The sequence below is a fragment of the Schistocerca piceifrons genome, chromosome 4 (assembly GCF_021461385.2).
Source record: "Schistocerca piceifrons isolate TAMUIC-IGC-003096 chromosome 4, iqSchPice1.1, whole genome shotgun sequence".
NCBI lineage: Eukaryota > Metazoa > Arthropoda > Insecta > Orthoptera > Acrididae > Schistocerca > Schistocerca piceifrons.
The window spans coordinates 499,382,056-499,400,466 of NC_060141.1; the positions used below are offsets into that span (position 1 = coordinate 499,382,056).

General features: G+C 40.2%; 1 protein-coding gene across 3 annotated transcripts in view; it reads left to right on the plus strand.

Annotated features, from left to right (window-relative positions):
* Positions 1-18,146, plus strand: part of LOC124795301 — a 558,174-nt gene extending 540,028 nt beyond the window's left edge. For 2 of the 3 annotated variants that reach the window (XM_047259263.1, XM_047259264.1), the window contains 5 exons: positions 765-892; positions 7,059-7,265; positions 16,115-16,229; positions 16,326-16,413; positions 16,509-18,146. In XM_047259263.1, the coding sequence (XP_047115219.1) occupies positions 765-892; positions 7,059-7,265; positions 16,115-16,229; positions 16,326-16,413; positions 16,509-17,526 (1,556 nt within the window). In that variant the 3' untranslated portion in view covers positions 17,527-18,146. The remainder of the gene's footprint in view (positions 1-764; positions 893-7,058; positions 7,266-16,114; positions 16,230-16,325; positions 16,414-16,508) is intronic. The other variant, XM_047259265.1, reaches the window with a different exon arrangement.
* Positions 18,147-18,411: the final 265 nt, after the last annotated feature.

The following is an 18,411-nucleotide window of genomic DNA, read 5'->3' on the forward strand; positions in this document are numbered from 1 at the left end:
CTCCAAGGCGGGAGTAGGAAGTGAGCACGATGGAGAGCTTTTGAGGTGGCGTCATACATGTTGCTCAAGTTCCTGCGGGGCAGAAGTTTCAATGTGTGTTATGCATTCCAGAAATTTGGGATTGCATAGCAAGAGCATCTTGCGGATGGAGAGAAGGTAAGGCAAGGAGGTTTGGGCTTGGTTGATAAGGTTTTACAGGACTATGTTGGTGAGGGATATGGATTGGTGGAATTTAAAGAGCAGGAGGTCATTGTGGAAGGAGGGGTGGCAGCCAGGAGTTGGGTAATTTGAAGGTAAGGCCATTAGGGGGGATTCCATGAACCAAGCAACAATGCAGGAACAGTATGTGGGACTGGGATCTGACTAGGAATAAGGAGACTTTTCTGTATTGATGCAGGTGGTAGGAGCAAGGATCCATGGTGGCGGAAATATGCGAAAAATTACATAAATAATGTAGAAAAACATCCGAAAAATTTCGCAAAAATATACCCAAATACGTGTGAAAATATATGAAAAGGATAGAATGGATGCAAAAGGGGCAAACTAGATGAAATCTGAGGGAGTCGACGATAGCGAAACACAAAAAGTCGCTAAAATTGGTGAGAAGTCACAAGGATCAAAGTAAAGTATAACTGATAACAATTTTCATAGAAGCTACTCTATGTTAAAAATAACAATTTTTACACACATACACAAGAAATTTCATGCTAGTCATGTTAATGTAGTATGTAAAATATAATTTGCTAATTTTCTCTTTATTTCAGGAAGTAACATGGGAAGCAGTGCATCTATTCAGAGTCGCCGTGGCCCAAGAAGTAATTCCAGGATGAGCTATTTGTCCCAATCTCAGGGGCAAAGTCGAACTTCAATCTTCAGAGAAAATACATTCCCGGTACTGAATGAAAGTTTTCTAGTTCTTAAGTAATGAAATATTTCTGGTTTATACTGTTATTAACAAACATTGAATTGATACCCAATTGTCTTCACTTTAAGGCAGACACACTAACCTCCATTGTTTGCTGCAATCACAGACTGATGATTATTTCTCTTATGTCAATCTTTAAGATTATTATTTTCTAATCAATAGATGCCAGGTTATCTCCTGCCAGTGTTAAGATTTTTAAGATAAGCTCTTACTCTGGCATTGAAGAAAGGTCAGAATGAGAAGTTCTCTTAGTCTACTGGCAGCTCCCTTATAAGAAGGCAGACGAGTGCTTGAATATTAAATTATTGGTCCTGAGTTGGAAACTGTGTGTGTACATGAAAGCTTCACTGTTCGGAAACACAGAAGACAGCAGGAATGTAATATATCCCCTGGAAGCAAAATCTTTCATAATGTCCTGATAACAAGTTATGTATGGAAAAAGAAGAAGAAAGAAATGCTGCTGAGGCAAATAACTTGGCCACTTGGGATTCATGGACAGATACTGCTTTGTAGTGTGTTATCAAGGTCAGAAAGAATAAAGATGAATAAATATGTTCTTCATACTGGTGCATAGTATAAGTTTGATTTTTTTGAGAAAACTGAAACCTCTGAAGATGATGTGGAAGTAATGGCTCATATCAGTTAAGCAGTTGTTAATTAAATGAAATGGAAAGAGAAATATTGATGGTTAGAAAGCTTTAAAGAAATAAACTAATTGTGTTGCGGATATTGGTGGTGTTATGAACTTGGTTACAGAGTTCGGTGGAATATCTGAAGTATTATTCCAATTTTTGTGGGTAATTATAACATTGTACACATAAGACGGAGGTAACATTGTGATGTACAGTACAAGGAGCACCATACCATGTGACACACCATCTACTATGACTGTAACGTGTACTTAGAACATATAGCACTGATTTTCATGTTCGTTTTGGTTTGGTAAAGATACTTGGCCACTGCAGTATTTTTCAAGATGGATGACATAAAAGAAACAAGTATTAAGTTTAGCAGTGACACTAATAGTTTTCTGAGCATATAAGTTGTTCTTGGTAGAATCAAATAGTGGATAGTCCAGGACAGAATAATGACAATATTGTGAAAAGGACAGGTTGGTGAGTCACAGTCTGGCCTCAGCAGCCAGTGAAAATGGTCATGTGAGAGAGTTCGCTTGTGTGAATGTGTATGTGTTTTATATTTGGAAGAAGGCCTTTTGGTCAAAAGCCTAAAAGTACAGCAGTCTTTTCTTTGCACCTGTCAGCAACTCAATGTCTGCTCTGTATGGTGAGTAGCGATCTATTCTTTTCATAATACAGTTGTTCTAGGTAGAGTGAGAAGCAGAAACAGTGTACAATGTGGCTTTTACTTGAGTATTGCCATGGTATTTTATTTCTATTTTATATCTTATGTGTTTCTTTCTTCATCAATCTGTCTGTGATAAGATCATAAGGATATAGTGTGTGTCAGTATTATTCTTCTTCATTTCATTTTACCTGACCATTTGTGTGACCTTTCTAAACAAATCAGTATGTAGATAGTAATGTTACAAAAAGACAGTAGTAATGCTAGGTCACATTTGTGTTTTACATAAGTTCAACACAGAAAATTATATATATATATATATATATATATATATATATATATATATATATATATATATAAAAATAGAGGGAAACATTCCACGTGGGAAAAATATATCTAAAAAGAAAGATGATGAAACTTACCAAACAAAAGCGCTGGCAGGTCGACAGACACACAAACAAACACAAACATACACACAAAATTCTAGCTTTCGCAACCAATGGTTGCCTCGTCAGGAAAGAGGGAAGGAGAAGGAAAGACAAAAGGATATGGGTTTTAAGGGAGAGGGTAAGGAGTCATTCCAATCCCGGGAGCGGAAAGACTTACCTTAGGGGGAAAAAAGGACAGGTATACACTCGCACACACACACATATCCATCCACACATACACAGACACAAGCAGACATTTGTAAAGGCAAAGAGTTTGGGCAGAGATGTCAGTCGGGGCGGATGTACAGAGGCAAAGATGAAGTTGAAAGACAGGTGAGGTATGAGCGGCGGCAAATTGAAATTAGAAATTAGCGGAGATTGAGGCCTGGCGGATAGCGAGAAGAAAGGATATGCTGAAGGGCAAGTTCCCATCTCCGGAGTTCTGACAGGTTGGTGTTAGTGGGAAGTATCCAGATAACCCGGACGGTGTAACACTGTGCCAAGATGTGCTGGCCGTGCACCAAGGCATGTTTAGCCACAGGGTGATCCTCATTACCAACAAACACTGTCTGCCTGTGTCCATTCATGCGAATGGACAGTTTGTTGCTGGTCATTCCCACATAGAACGCTTCACAGTGTAGGCAGGTCAGTTGGTAAATCACGTGGGTGCTTTCACACGTGGCTCTGCCTTTGATCGTGTACACCTTCCGGGTTACAGGACTGGAATAGGTGGTGGTGGGAGGGTGCATGGGACAGGTTTTACACCGGGGGCAGTTACAGGGGTAGGAGCTCCTACCCTGTGGCTAAACATGCCTTGGTGCACGGCCAGCACATCTTGGCACAGTGTTACACCGTCCGGGTTATCTGGATACTTCCCACTAACACCAACCTGTCAGAACTCCGGAGATGGGAACTTGCCCTTCAGCATATCCTTTCTTCTCGCTATCCGCCAGGCCTCAATCTCCGCTAATTTCTAATTTCAATTTGCCGCCGCTCATACCTCACCTGTCTTTCAACTTCATCTTTGCCTCTGTACATCCGCCCCGACTGACATCTCTGCCCAAACTCTTTGCCTTTACAAATGTCTGCTTGTGTCTGTGTATGTGTGGATGGATATGTGTGTGTGTGCGAGTGTATACCTGTCCTTTTTTCCCCCTAAGGTAAGTCTTTCCGCTCCCGGGATTGGAATGACTCCTTACCCTCTCCCTTAAAACCCATATCCTTTTGTCTTTCCTTCTCCTTCCCTCTTTCCTGACGAGGCAACCATTGGTTGCGAAAGCTAGAATTTTGTGTGTATGTTTGTGTGTCTGTCGACCTGCCAGCGCTTTTGTTTGGTAAGTTTCATCATCTTTCGAGTAACTCCATAATTGTTCCGCCAACGGCCTTGCCTCAGTGATAACACTTTCCTGACACATTTGTTTAGCACTGCTGGGCCGGGCTAGCACTTGGATGGGTTACCATCCAATCTGTCGAGTGCTTTTGGCAAGCAGGGTGCACTCAGCCCTTGTAGGCAAACTGAAGAGCTACTTGATTGAGAAATTGTGGCTCCAGCCTCATAAACTGACATATGGCCAGGAGAGTAGAGTGCTAACCACATGCTCCTCCATATCTGCATCCAATGATGCCTGTGGGCTGAGGATGACGCGGTAGCCAGACGGTACGGTTGGGCCTTCATAGCCTGTTCGGGCGGAGTTTTTAGTTTTTTACACAATTGTTCAGTCTTACATTGTATTAAATCATACATATATTTTATAGTTCTAGAATATATATGTATATATATTGTTTTCATTGTGAGTAAGAAACTCATCCAAACTGTAAAATTACCTTTCCAGAATAAATTGCCTCAGAGGCTCCCTGAATGTGGACTTCCAATCATTGTGGAAATCATGCTTCCTTCTTTCATTGTATTCATTATATTCACTGTTTCTTTTATATGACTCAGTATTTTTACTGCTGAAACAAGTAAATGAAAATATATGTATTGAGAAGTAGTAGTAAGAATTTTTAGTTTCCGGAAAAGGTTTGTACAACTAGATTTACAGTCTACACCACTCATTATTCTTACAACAGGTTTTTGGGCCAAAAATATATCCTTTGGCGGTGACTGGTTTCCACAAAGTTTAATTCCATATGTCATTAGAGAAGTATCCACAGTATGCTGCTTTCATACTGTTTAAGTTCCCACTCTCAGAAGTAATATGTATGGCAAAAATTAGTGTGCTGAGCTTCTTGTGAAGATTTATTATATGATGATCAGTTTACACCCAGGAAATTTGTTGTTCAACACCTTCTATTTGTCTATGTGGCACACATCAGTTAGTTCTTCCTGAGTTTTGGCAGTTGCTGTAAACTGAGTGTGGTTAGTTTCATTAAAGTATAATAAGGCTCTATTGACACCAAACCATTTTACTAAATCAGTGAGGGTATTGTTAATAGTTCCCTGAGGATTTTTGTGGGCACCAATCATAATGTTGGTGTCATCTCAAAAGTGATAAAATTAGCTTTATACATTGTGGTAGGTGGTGGTGGTGGTGGTTAGTGTTTAACGTCCCGTCGACAACGAGGTCATTAGAGACGGAGCGCAAGCTCGGGTTAGGGAAGGATTGGGAAGGAAAGCGGCCGTGCCCTTTCAAAGGAACCATCCCGGCATTTGCCTGAATCGATTTAGGGAAATCACGGAAAACCTAAATCAGGATGGCCGGAGACGGGATTGAACCGCCGTCCTCCCGAATGCGAGTCCAGTGTGCTAACCACTGCGCCACCTCGCTCGGTCTGTGGTAGGTCATTTGTAAATATCGGGAACAGTAAAGGACCAAGAATAGAACCTTGTGGCACTCCACGTTTAATGATCTTCCATTCTGATCAAGACGGACCACTACAAAAATTGTCTCAACTGTCCAATAACACTTTCTGCTTCCTATCATTGAGATGTGACTGTAACCACCTGATACACCACATATTTCTGTAATAATGCTTGATGGTTTACAGTGCCAAAGGCTTTTGATAAATCACAAAACAGTTCTGTTGTCAACATTTTGTCCTTTAGAGATTCTAGAACTTTATTTATAAAAGCAAAGATTGCTTGTTTGGTTGCCAGATCCTTCGGAAACCAAACTATCTTTTTCTGAGAATATCAAATCTGTTAGATGTTCCAAAATTCTTGTAGATATGAGCTTTTCTAGAATCCTCGAAAAAGCAGTCAATAGAGAAATTGACCTGTAATTTGTAACTTCTATTTTTTCACCTTCCTTGAAGAGAGGTTTCACAACAGCATATTTGAGCCTTCAGGCACAGTTCCTTGTTGATGCATCAAGAATCTGGCTAAGTACATCACTAATAGAACCAAAATCTTTTATTCAACATATTGTTTGAGATATCTACTCCAGTGGAATTTTTATTCTTCAGAGAGTTGATTCTTTTTCAAATTTCAGATGAAGCAAATGTGAATTATACCAATATTTCTGGGAATAGTATTTTGCATAAGATTCAATGTTTCATTAACAGAGCCCTTGTAGCTTGTCTATGCTGATGCTGATAAGAAGTGTTCGTTGAAAATATTGATCATGTGTCCAGATTTCATTCGTGTTTGTTTTTTGAAGTCTTCTAAAGTTATATTATTCTCCCCCCCCCCCCCTCCCTCCCCCTCTCTAACAAAATGCCTAATAGTTTTCATCTTGTGGTTAGAGGTATCAGTTTCTTGTTTGTAATAGAATGCTTTTGACTATTTTATCAATTTCTTTAGGATCTTACAGTACATTTTATAATGACGAGTTTTATTGTGTCCTTAGATATTCTAACCACAGTGTAAAGGTCTGTCTTTGTTTTGCACGACTGCTTGACTCCCTGTGTGATCTATGGTTTTTTCAGGGATGCAGAAGTATTGTTTCTAACAATCATATTTTGAAAAACTTATTCAAAGAGGGATGAGGATTCAGTTATGACTATATTAAATTTAGTGTTAACCTCATCTGTCCTGTACAGACAATGCTTGTGTGTGTGTGTGTGTGTGTGTGTGTGTAATACAAAAGTGAAATATTTACAGCCAAAAAATGCTTCACTGTTTCCTCATCTCTCTGTTCTTGATCTCATTCACAGTGTAATCAAGGCTTCCTCAGAGCAATGATAAAATTCACTGATACGTTAGAAGCTGGACTCTAATCTTAATACAACTGTTCTGATATCGATTTTCCATGGTTCCACAAAGCCTTCAAATGAGTGCCAAGATTGCCCCATTAATGGTTTCTTTGTCTAAACTTTTCCTTAAGCAAGCCTCATTACTCTTAATTGCTCTGTTAAAGAAAGACATTAACCTTAGAACATGTGAAACTGAACCAGATATTATTGTTTCTCATTTGCTTTTTAATTTCATTGGTTTAATAAACACATCTGTTGTCTGTCCATAGGACGAAATGTTCCGAATGTCTGATATATCTCTGGCTGGATCAACTAACACCATTGGCTCAGCAATTCAGATGGTGGCACCTAAAGAACATGCTCCAAAATCGCACCAGGGAGCTGGTGAAGGAGTTGAAGAAGACCATGAATCAACAGAAGCCTCACAGCTGATTCCACCTCGTAAAAACAATCTTGGTCAGAGGAAAATATCAAGGGTATGGATGATTGTTAATTTAATGGAAATGCATTCACTCACCTATAGCTGACTGTTGTGTGACACAGAGGAAACTGTTTATACAAGCTTCTGAGCTCTTGCTCTTGCTCTTTCTCTGGTAGAGGTACACACATTCACACACACACACGCATAAACACAAACCTGTGGTCCAGTGCATAGATAAAATACACTCTAAGGAGGAAAAAAAGCCAACAATAAAAGAATTATCCAAATGAGACAAAAATCAGTAGATGTGATGTACATATAAAGACAAACAAATGATTATGGTTTCAGAAAAAATGGGTAATTTGTTCAAGAGAAAGAGCTTCACAAATTGCGCAAGTCAATAAGTGTCGGTCCACCTTTGGCACTTATATAAGCAGTTGTTCAGCTTGGCATCAATTGATATAATTGGTGGAAGTCCTCCTTAGGGTAACTTGCCAAATTCTGTCCAATTGGTGCATTAATCATCACAATCCCAAGGTGGTAGGAGGGCTCTGCCCATTATCCTCCAAAGGTTCTGAAGTGGGGAGAGATCCAATGACTTTGCTGGCCAAGGTAGGGTTTGGCAAGCACGAAGACAAGCGTAGAAATTGTCGCCATGTGTAGGTGGGCATTATCTTGCTGAAATGTAAGCCAAGGATGGGTTGCCATGAAGGGGCAACAAAATGGAGCATAGAATATCACTGATATAATGCTGTGCTGTAAGGGTGACACAGATGACAACTAAAGGGGTCTTGCTGTGAAACTAAATGGTACCCCAGACTGTCATTCCTGGTTTTTCGTGCCTTATGACTGTCGATAGGTTGGTATCCTACTGCAGTCAAAGGCATCTCCAGACACGTCTTTGCTGGTCATTTGGACTTAAATCGAATCAGGGCTCATCACTACTCCAGTCAATGAGATTCCAGGCCGAAGATGTGTCTAGAGATGCCCTGGACAGCGACAGGATACCAACCTGACTGCCACTCTCTATACAACCTGATTACCAGGGCTAATGGTATGGGATGTCATTTCTGTTCACATCAGCGTCCCTTTGGTTCTCAGCTGCGCAACTTTTACAGTGTAGTTGTACGTTGACGATACTCTACACCCCGTTTTGTTGCCTTTCATGGCAGGCCATCCATGGCTTACATTTATGCAAGACAATGCTGCCCACAGATGCAAGCATCTTTACTTCTTGTCTTCGTGTTTGCCAAACCCTACCTTGGGCCAGCAATGTGTCCAGATCTCTCCCCAACTGAGACTGTTTGGAGCATTATGGGTTAGACCTTTCATGATCTATTGCACCAGTTTTATGGACTTTGGCATAATATCCCTCAGAAGGACACCCAACAACTCTGTCAATCAGTGCTAAGCCAAATAACTGTGTGCATAAGGGCCAAGAGCCACAGGTGGACCAACGCATTACTGACTTGCTCAATTTGTGAAGCTCTTCTTCATGAATAAGTCATCCAATTTTTTTCTGAAATTGTAATCAGTTAATGGTCTGTACGTATATATCACATCCACCATTTTCAGTCTTATTAAGATAATTCCTATGTGGTGTGTTTTTGAGTACATAGTTTCTTCAAGATTTGAAATTCACAAATTGTTTCCATGCATCTTCTGATCTGTCCAAACAAGTACATTAGCCAGAAGCTTTGCCATTGTTGTTGATCAGTTCAAGTTATCAGATATCACATTGGAAGAACAAAGTATGCCAAGCCATCTTCTTTCTCAAGAGCTGACAATGATAAATGATGTAAGAATTTAGTACAAGGTAGAAGTACATCCTGATAATACAAGGGTACTGATTATTTGTTTTTGCCCTCACAGACAACCATCTCATTCTCTGTGGGACTAAAAGCATTACAAAAAGGATGAAATAGACATGTTAGAAGAATGCATAAGGCAAAAATAAAAGTTCCTGTATACAGCTCATATATATACAGACCATAAAGATCATTGCAGAATGCAGGTTGTTACAAAACTTATAGCAATATGATTTACACAAAATTCTGATGCATACCATATGACAGACAGTTATAATTAGGCACACTTCTGAGGCAGTGTCTCATTCTTCAGGCAGAAGGGTTGAAGGGGAAGGAAGAGGGGTGAAGGAAAAGGAATGGAGAGGTCTAGTTAAAGGTGTAGATTGCGGAAAAGCCACCCAGAACCGCAGCTCGGGGAGACCTGCCAGACAGGATGAGAAGGAAAGACTGATTGTTGGGGACTGCACCAGATGAGATATGTAAACCTGAGAGTTTAAAGGTGGAAGACAGGGTAATATGCAAGAGAGAGATTACTGCTAAAATCAGTTTGTGTTCTGCCACAGCTTGGTGAGTAGATTTTTTTATCTACCCAATTACATTATATTATAAACCTTCATTCTTTTCCTTGTTATATTAGCCCATGTGGCCATCATTCCTTCTTATGTAACCCTCTTGTCAATCTTTGTTGTCAACTGTCTTGTTCGAACAGTTGTCTGTTTTCTACCTTACGTGCTAATCGCCATGCTTATTTACCTGTATCAAGGTTAATCAACACGTTGCCCCTACATCTTTTGGGGTACCGAATTCTGTACACAAAGACGGGCCCTTTTCTATTTGTGTATAACAGTTCCATTGTTATTTATGAATTTGCCTATAACTATTTACAGGCCACTACACTGCAGGGCCTCCTCCCGATCATCTTTTGCAAATTTATTCACAAATTTGACAGCTAGTTTCTTTCCCACCTTCCACTTCTCTTGTTTATATATAATTCTTTTACGTCTTTGTGCAAATTTCCCCCTCCCCACCTCCCCCCACCCCACACCAAACTGCTCTGATCGACTTTTACTCTCATCTCCTATGTTACTTTACTTTCCAAGCTAAGTAGTTTACATTTTCTCCTACGACTTTCTGTTCATCCAGTTTTTAAAATTTGTGTATTTTCACAACTTTCCCAACAGATTTTTTTTCTTTTCCTATCATATTTTTCGTATCATATAGACCACTTTTCTGGTGAGAAATTTTTATCCAGTCATTACCTCTTGTTAAGCAGTGTCTGTTCTCACGATTTTTGTACAAATTTTTCTGATTTTTTCCCAAATTTTTTCTGTGCTTTCCTTCCATTTTTCTATCTTTTATCTGCCCTCTGCTTATCTTTTTTGCCACTCTCACAATTTATAACACTCCAAACCATCCTCTCTTGCCATGATGAATCATATCACATATTACATATGTTCTTTTCAAAAACAGATTTTGCACTATCAGAACTAAGGTCCCACATTTTCTTTCTTGAAACTTGCTTATCCCTAGGAGTTACTCCAGAAGGCCTAACATTGAAAGTCCCTGTTTCTGGATGTAATCCTACTCTACACTAGGCTCTTTTATAGTTTCAAATACTCTAATACCTTGCTCTTACCAAGCTAATCTGTCCTATATGCCTCATCAGCCAATTTCCACTCCACTAGACCTTTTCTTTTCTTTTCTTTATTTATTTTATTTTATAAAATCCTGCAGTTACCTTCCCCTCATGTGTCCTTGGATGGTATCATCCACCAAGCCAACTTCAGACTGCAACAATGCCAGACTTCACCTCAAAAAGCTATCGCACCTTCTCCTAAACTATCTGATCAGTGGTATTTCCCTTCATGGCCCTTTGCAGCTCCCTACACAGCCACACCACCAACCACCAGTGCTCTCCTACAGACCAAGCTTGGTCAACCTCCTTAACATCCAACAACCTTCACGAGTGCCACCCAGACCAAGAATAACCCGTAATTACAAGAACCAGTCACAACAGTACAGTGTCCTCAACCTCTCATCTAAAGCATTCTCCCCTCCTGAATTATCTGTATTATTGAAGGGTCTCACTTTCAGTCCTAAACCTGCATTTAATCATGCTGCTTTGGTGAATGACCTACTTTCCTTTACATGAAATGTCGACTGGAAATATCACTTTGCAACCCAATCCCAAAACCTTTCCAACAGTGAACCTGACATAGAACCCTGCATTGAACAGTTTTGACCATTATCCCAACTTGATCCACCACCGCTACCTCAAAATCATCCCTTACAAGCCTTTCAAGAATTTCTCATATCCAGCATTGCTTCATAATCCTTCCCCAGATCGCTACAACATGATCCCAACCTGTCCTCTGCAGAACTCTAGGCTCTATGTTCCCTAACAGCTGATGACTCCATCATTATCCTCCCAGCAGACAAAGGATCTACCACTGTGGTACTTGATCGAAAGGGGTATGTTAGTGAAGGTCTACGCCATCTGTTTGACTCCTCTACATGCAGCGTCTGCCATAAAGATTCCATCCCTGTGATTCAAACTGACCTGCAGTCCCTCCTTAAAACCTCAGGCCCCTCACAAGGACTAACACCTCAATCCATAGAACTTCTCACCCCAATCAAACCACACACCCCACCTCTTACTTTCTTCCTAAGATCAATCATCCTGGCTGTCCTATAGTGGCTGGCTTCAAAGCACCCACTGAACGTGTATCTGCCTTAGTTGATCAGCATCTGCAAACCATATTACAAAGATTTCCCTCCTTTATCAGAGTTACGAACCATTTGCTGGATTGTCTGAAATCCGTGCCATCCCACTCCCAACACAACCTTGCTCATTACCATTGTTGCCACCAGCCTCTATACCATCATCCCCCATATACAAGGTCTGTCTGCTGTTGAACATTTCCTCAGTCATCACTCACCTGATTCCAAACCTATAACATCCTTCCTGCTCACCTTAATCAATTTTATACCTACCAACAACTGCTTCACCTTTGAGAGGTAGACATACAAACAGATCAGGGTTATGTCCATGGGAACCAGGATGGCTCCTTCCTATGCCAACCTTTTTGTGGGTCACTTGGAGGGTGCTTTGTTGGGATCCATAAGTCTTCAGCCCGTGGTTTGGTTCAGATACATTGATGACATCTTTACAATGTGGACTCGTGGTGAGGCTGACCTGTTAAAATTACTGGAAGCTCTGAATATTATCTCCCAGTTAAATTTCACATGGTCCGTGCCACTTTCCTTGATATTGATCTCATCCTAGCTGCATACTTCTTTCCACATTAAACCTACTTACATTTTTACAGTTGCCATTCTTTCCATGTCAAATGTTCCCTCCCATACAGCCTTGGAATTCGAGGCAAACATATTTGTTCGTATGCAGACTCTTTACAGCAGTAGGCCACCACTCTCAATTCGGCTTTCACTTGATGTAATTACCCCACCAGCCTAGTTCGAAAGCAGATTTCCCTGGACATCACATCCAATCTCGGTACACCTGATCCCTCCAAAAAACAACTTTGGAACACACCACTGATCATTCACGGAGCACTGGTCATTCAGTATTATCCCAGTCTGGAATGTCTTAATCAGCTACTTTGACAAGACCATGACTTCCTAAAATCATGCCCTGAAATGAGATACACTCTGTCTGAGATTTTTCCCACTACACCGAGAATTGCTTTTAGTCAACCTCTCAATTTCCGCAATATTCTTGTCTGACTGTATGCTCCCTCTGCACCCATCTCCCTACCCTATGCCTCCTACCTCTGTGACCATCCCTGCTGCAAGACTTGCCCTATGCATCATCCTCCTCCTACCACCACCTATACCAGCCCTGTAACTGGCAAAACATACAATGTCAAAGGGAAAGCCACCTTTGAAATGACACATCATATACCAGCTGTTATGCAAACACTGTTAGGCATTTTACATTGGCATAACTACCACCAAATTATCAGTTAGGACAAATGGGCTTTGGCAGAGGGTGTATACTGGCAACATACAGTATCCTGTTGCAGTGTATGCTATACAACGTGACAGGTGCCATCTGGGTTCTTCCTCCAGATACCAGTTTCTCAGAACTCGACAGGTGGGAACAAGTTCCACCTCTGTTACATACAGTGCACTTAACTTTTCACTCTTATTAACTCGTACACAATGTTTTGGCAGTAATCTCTGTCTTGCATATTACCCTGTCTTCCACCTTTAAGTTCTCAGGTTTTAACATCTCGTCTGGTGCAGTTCTCAACAGTCAGTCTTTCTTTCTCATCCTATCCGGTAAATCTCCCTTGACCTGTGGTTCTGGGTGACTTTTCTGAAATCTACCCCTTTTCCTAGACCTCTTCAGTCCTTTTCTTGCACCCTCTTCCTTCCCTTTCAACCATTCTGCCTGAAGAAGGAGTCTCTGGCTCTGAAAGCATGCCTAATTGTAATCTTCTTTTATGCGTGTGTTCTGCTGCTGCTTGGTGAGTAGATATTTTGTCTACCCAACTACATTTGATGGTTTTCATTGTTATCTAACTAGATAGGTGAGACAACCAACAAGTTAGTCATATGCCTTAACCTATGATAGAACACCACAGAATACCATCAAGCTGTTATTCAATTGTATATAAAACTGCTGGGAAATTATTTAAATCCAGAGCAGTACACTTTGTGAAGAAACTGTCTGTTAAAAACAATCTCCAAGTTGTTCATGTATCTCGATAAACTAATACACTGAGGTGAAAAAAGTTGAGAGATACCACCTAATATATTGGACCTCCTTTTCCCATCATACTGCAGCAGCTCGATGTGGCATGGGCTCAACAAGTTGTTGGAAGTCCCTTGCAAAAATATTGAGCCATGCTGTCTCTATAGCCATCCATAATCACAGAAGTGTTGCCAGTGCAGGATTTTGTACAGATTGACCTTTCAATTATGTCCCATAAATGTTCAGTGGGATTCATATTGAGTGACATGGGTGGGCAAATCATTTGCTCAGATTGTCCAGAATGTTTCCCAAACCAATTGTGACCTTGTGACATTTGGAAACATGAAATCTATGAATGGCTGAACATAACCATTTGCAGTCAATGATTGATTCAGCTGGACCAGAGGACCCAGTCTGTACTATGTAAACACAGCCCATACCATTATGGAGTTGCAACCAGCTTGCCTAGTGCCATATTGACAACGGGGGTCCATGGCTTCAGAGGGTCTGCATCACATTCAAACCCTATCATTAGCTTTTACCAACTGAAATTGTGCCTCATCTCATCAGGTCATGGTTTTCCAGTCATCTAGGGTCCAACTGATATCATCATGATTCCAGGAGAGGTGTTGCAGTTGATGTGCTGTTATCAAATACACTTCTGTTGATCGTCTGCTGCTATAGTCCACAAATGCCAAATTTCTCTACACCATCCTAACAGATATGTTGACAATACACCCCACATTGATTCCTGCAGTTAGTTCATGCAATGCAAATGCTGCTGCTCTCGGTCATTAAGTGAAGACCGTTGACCATTGAGTTGTCCGTGGTGAGAGGTAGTGCCTGAAATGTGGTATTCTCGGGACACTCTTGACACTATGGGCCTCCGAATATTGAATTCCCTAATGATTTCCAAAATGGAATGTCCCATTTCCAACTACCACGTTGTGTTCAAAGTTTGTTAATCCCTGTTGTGCACCCATAATCACATAGGATACATTTCCACTTGAATCACTTTAGTACAAATGACAGATCCATCAATGCACTGCCCTTTTATACTTTGTGTATGCAACACCACGACCATCTGTATATGTGCTTATTGCTATCCCATGACTTTTGTCACCTCAATTCATATCCAACAACATCAGAATGGATCAAATGTATAGATTAACATTATGTTATATATAGAGAAGAGCCTCAAAATGTTGGGAAACAGCAGCATTGCGATTGAGACAAAATTTTCAAAACATCCCGTACAGTAAAGTATAATTGAAACTGGAATAAAATAGCTATAAACTGTAGTAGTGAGATTTGATACTTGATGTGATTTCCAGATGTAGAGTATGCCATGCAATGAGCACACCAACCTAGTTTTTTTTATACATGGGGAACACAGACTCCCGCCACATCCTACCACATCATCCTACTAACGCTTTATCTTATATACAGAATGACAATTACTGAATTATATGAAACAAAACATAAATTAGTTACAATCTATGGCATGCACACACTTTATTCAACATGTAAATATCACTACAGATATTCAGATTTAGGTTATGACATGTTCGATTTGGCTGCCATCATTGGTAACGATGTGGCGCAAACTAATAGTAAAGTTCTGTCTGACTCACTGAACTGTTGGAACAGCAATGCTGTCAATGACCTCCTGAATGGCTGTTTTCAGCTCAGCAATGGGGTTATTGCTGTACACCTTATCTTTAATATAGCCTCAAAAAAAAGTGTCAAATGTGTTCAGATCCGGAGAATGTGACAGCCAATCGAAGCCCATGCCAGCGGCCTCTGGGTACTCCAGAGCCAGAATGCGGTCCCCAAAGTGCTCCTCCACCTGCATCCATGGCCAGTTTAAGGCACAAGCGACACTAGTGGCCATTTGAGGCTGTGAGGGTTTTATACGGGACTTGAAGCAATTAGAAGACAACTTTAGACAATTAGAAGTAGCAGCTTGGGACACCAATGCGAGAGGAGCATCAGGAGTGTCTAGGTGCAAGATTTGTGTACAGTGTGTATCACAGTTAGAAGTGAAAATTCAGGTGGATGAAAGTTTAAGGGAAAAGGGGGAAGGAGGGGGTACCAAAGGATAAGTCACTTGTTTGGTGAAATGTTCTCAAACCAGCTCTTCCTGCAGCTTGCAGCATTCTATAACTCTTCAGCTTCTTTGTGTGCTGTAAATAGTGGTTATGCTGAACATCAGCAACATCTCATAGTAATCTGAAAAATGTCTATTTCATACTGCTGCTATTAGTAGCTTAATTTAAAAAAGTGCAGAAATATTCTATTTTACAGGCTAATTTTTGTTATTACTAATTTTTAAGTATTTCACAGATGAACCATGCTCAAGTCATATTCTCTTTTCAGAATCTGTCTGCTGAAATTAAGGCTGTTGATTTATCAGTAGCAGATGATGGGAGTGATGCCAGCTGTAGCTCTGGCAAGATAACCTTCTATCCAGACTGCAACAGTAATGCCCATTGTAAGCAACAGTTCTAATGTTACAAATCAGAGTAGAAACAGTAATATTTTAAGTTCTATGGGGACTGTATTATACATACGTGTTTACCTTTTTCAGTAGCTGTCTCAGATACATATCCATCACCATCATCATCAAAAGTTACAGAAATATTCAAAAGAGGGTTGAGATCAGTGAAAGAAGACTGGTAAGCAGAATAACAGCACAACACACCTGTTTAAATATATAATGTTGATTTATTTTGACATGCTAACATATTTCGTTTTATTTATTCATTTACAGGAGAGACAGTGTAACGTCATCGCCTTCTGTGACTATAACTGAACCAGCTGCTGCAGGAGAGCAGCAGAGTATGACTACAAGAGTTATAATTCCCAATAGTCCCCCTAAACGACAAACCTTCTTACCCATTTCTACCTATTCATCGGCTGTCAAAGATATAAAAAGAAAAATTTCTGATCCGAAGAGTGACATTCCTCGGCAGCAACTGGCTAGTAGTTTAACTCGTAGTTTACAACAACAATTATTTGAGGGATCCCCAAGGACTGTCCCTCATCCAAAGCCAGAGCCTGATCAGCTTGCTGAAACCCATATTTCAATTAGTGAATCACCGTGTACAGAGCTGAATATATATGAACCAAACATAAAACCTGAACATGAACCTGTGGTTGCAATCTTGCCTCCAGTATCACATTTTACATCAACCACTGCTACCGCAACAGTAGTACCCAGTGATATGGTGTTAACTACTTCTGTCTCCCTTCCATCTGCTACTGTAACAACAACTAGCACCATTACAACATCTGCAGGATCTACCCAGCCAGTTACTACATTTGTTTCTTCTCCAATAGCTTCCGCACAGCGGGATGCTACAATTATCAACATACAGCCACGTTCTGAAACAGACACTATCAGCGAGTTTGAAGAGAAGATAAGTAACATCCTTGCTTCGCAGCAGTTACCTTTCCAAACATCTGCTTCAGAAGAAGTACCAAGTCAAGAAACCACAATGCCAGAGGAGAGTCCGCCACCTCCACAGTACATTCCAAGTGCGGCCATACCAGTACCGTCAGTGTCACCTGCCCGAGCAGCAAGTGCAACAGATATGTTGGAGAGTGATTTTGAGCTTATAGAAGCTGCATTAATGCCTATGCAAAGGAGAACTCATCATGATTATCACAACTTGGAACCAATAAGTGAGCATGGGGAAGTGTCCTCAGACAGTCCTGTGACATCAGCCATTGAGTCTGATGGGACATCAGAAGCCGCTAACCTTGAAAGAGAAGGTTTACCTACCTGATCACATGAGACGTTTTAATGAATTGTACAAAAAATGCAGTATTTATATGTAAACATTTTTGAGAGAGAGCTATTTTAATGTCCTCAGAAAAATATGTACTTAAAGTATTCCTACTACTTTTAAAGTGCCTGTAATGAATGGATGCTGTGATATTCTGTGAATGCTCTTTGCAACTGAAACATATCAGTGTCATAAGTGATACGCTTATTTTATTTTATAACTAAATATACTTAACTTTATTAATCTTGTACAGAAAAGACACACACTGAGAACTCGTCCTATTTTTTAAATGAAATGTCACAAACATGGTATCAACTGGAAATTATTATTACAGCTGTGACAGTCTCCTCAGTTCCTTCCTTTTCCTCAAATGTATGAATATTTGCATAGTGTGTACAGTATCAAACCAGAATGAAAGATTTAAGTGATATTTGTATTTACAATAATTTACATTGTTCCTGAAGGTGTGAGGAAGACCAAATTATACTTACAAAAACATCACTGCAAAAAATGTGTAAATTACAGAGTAAATGTGGATGAAATCAGGTACCGAATTGATATTTGCCTGTGTAAAAATCCGAACTGGTTTATTAAAACGATGCTTTGCTACCACATTTTAACATTAACCTCTTTGGGTCCAGTTATTTTTCCTCCAGAAAGTGCATTTACTGCCTGATAAAGATGATTTTTTTTTTCAATATTTAAAATATCATTTGGAAAATTAATATGGAAACCATATAGTGAAAGGTACTACAGTTTGCAGTGAAGTTCTTATCATAAGGAGACATTATCAATTGATGTAGCAAGTGTTCATAACCAACAACATGCAAAGCCATGTTCTAATTGGATGGTCATAAAAGTACCCAATTTCAGGCTTCTTTTCGG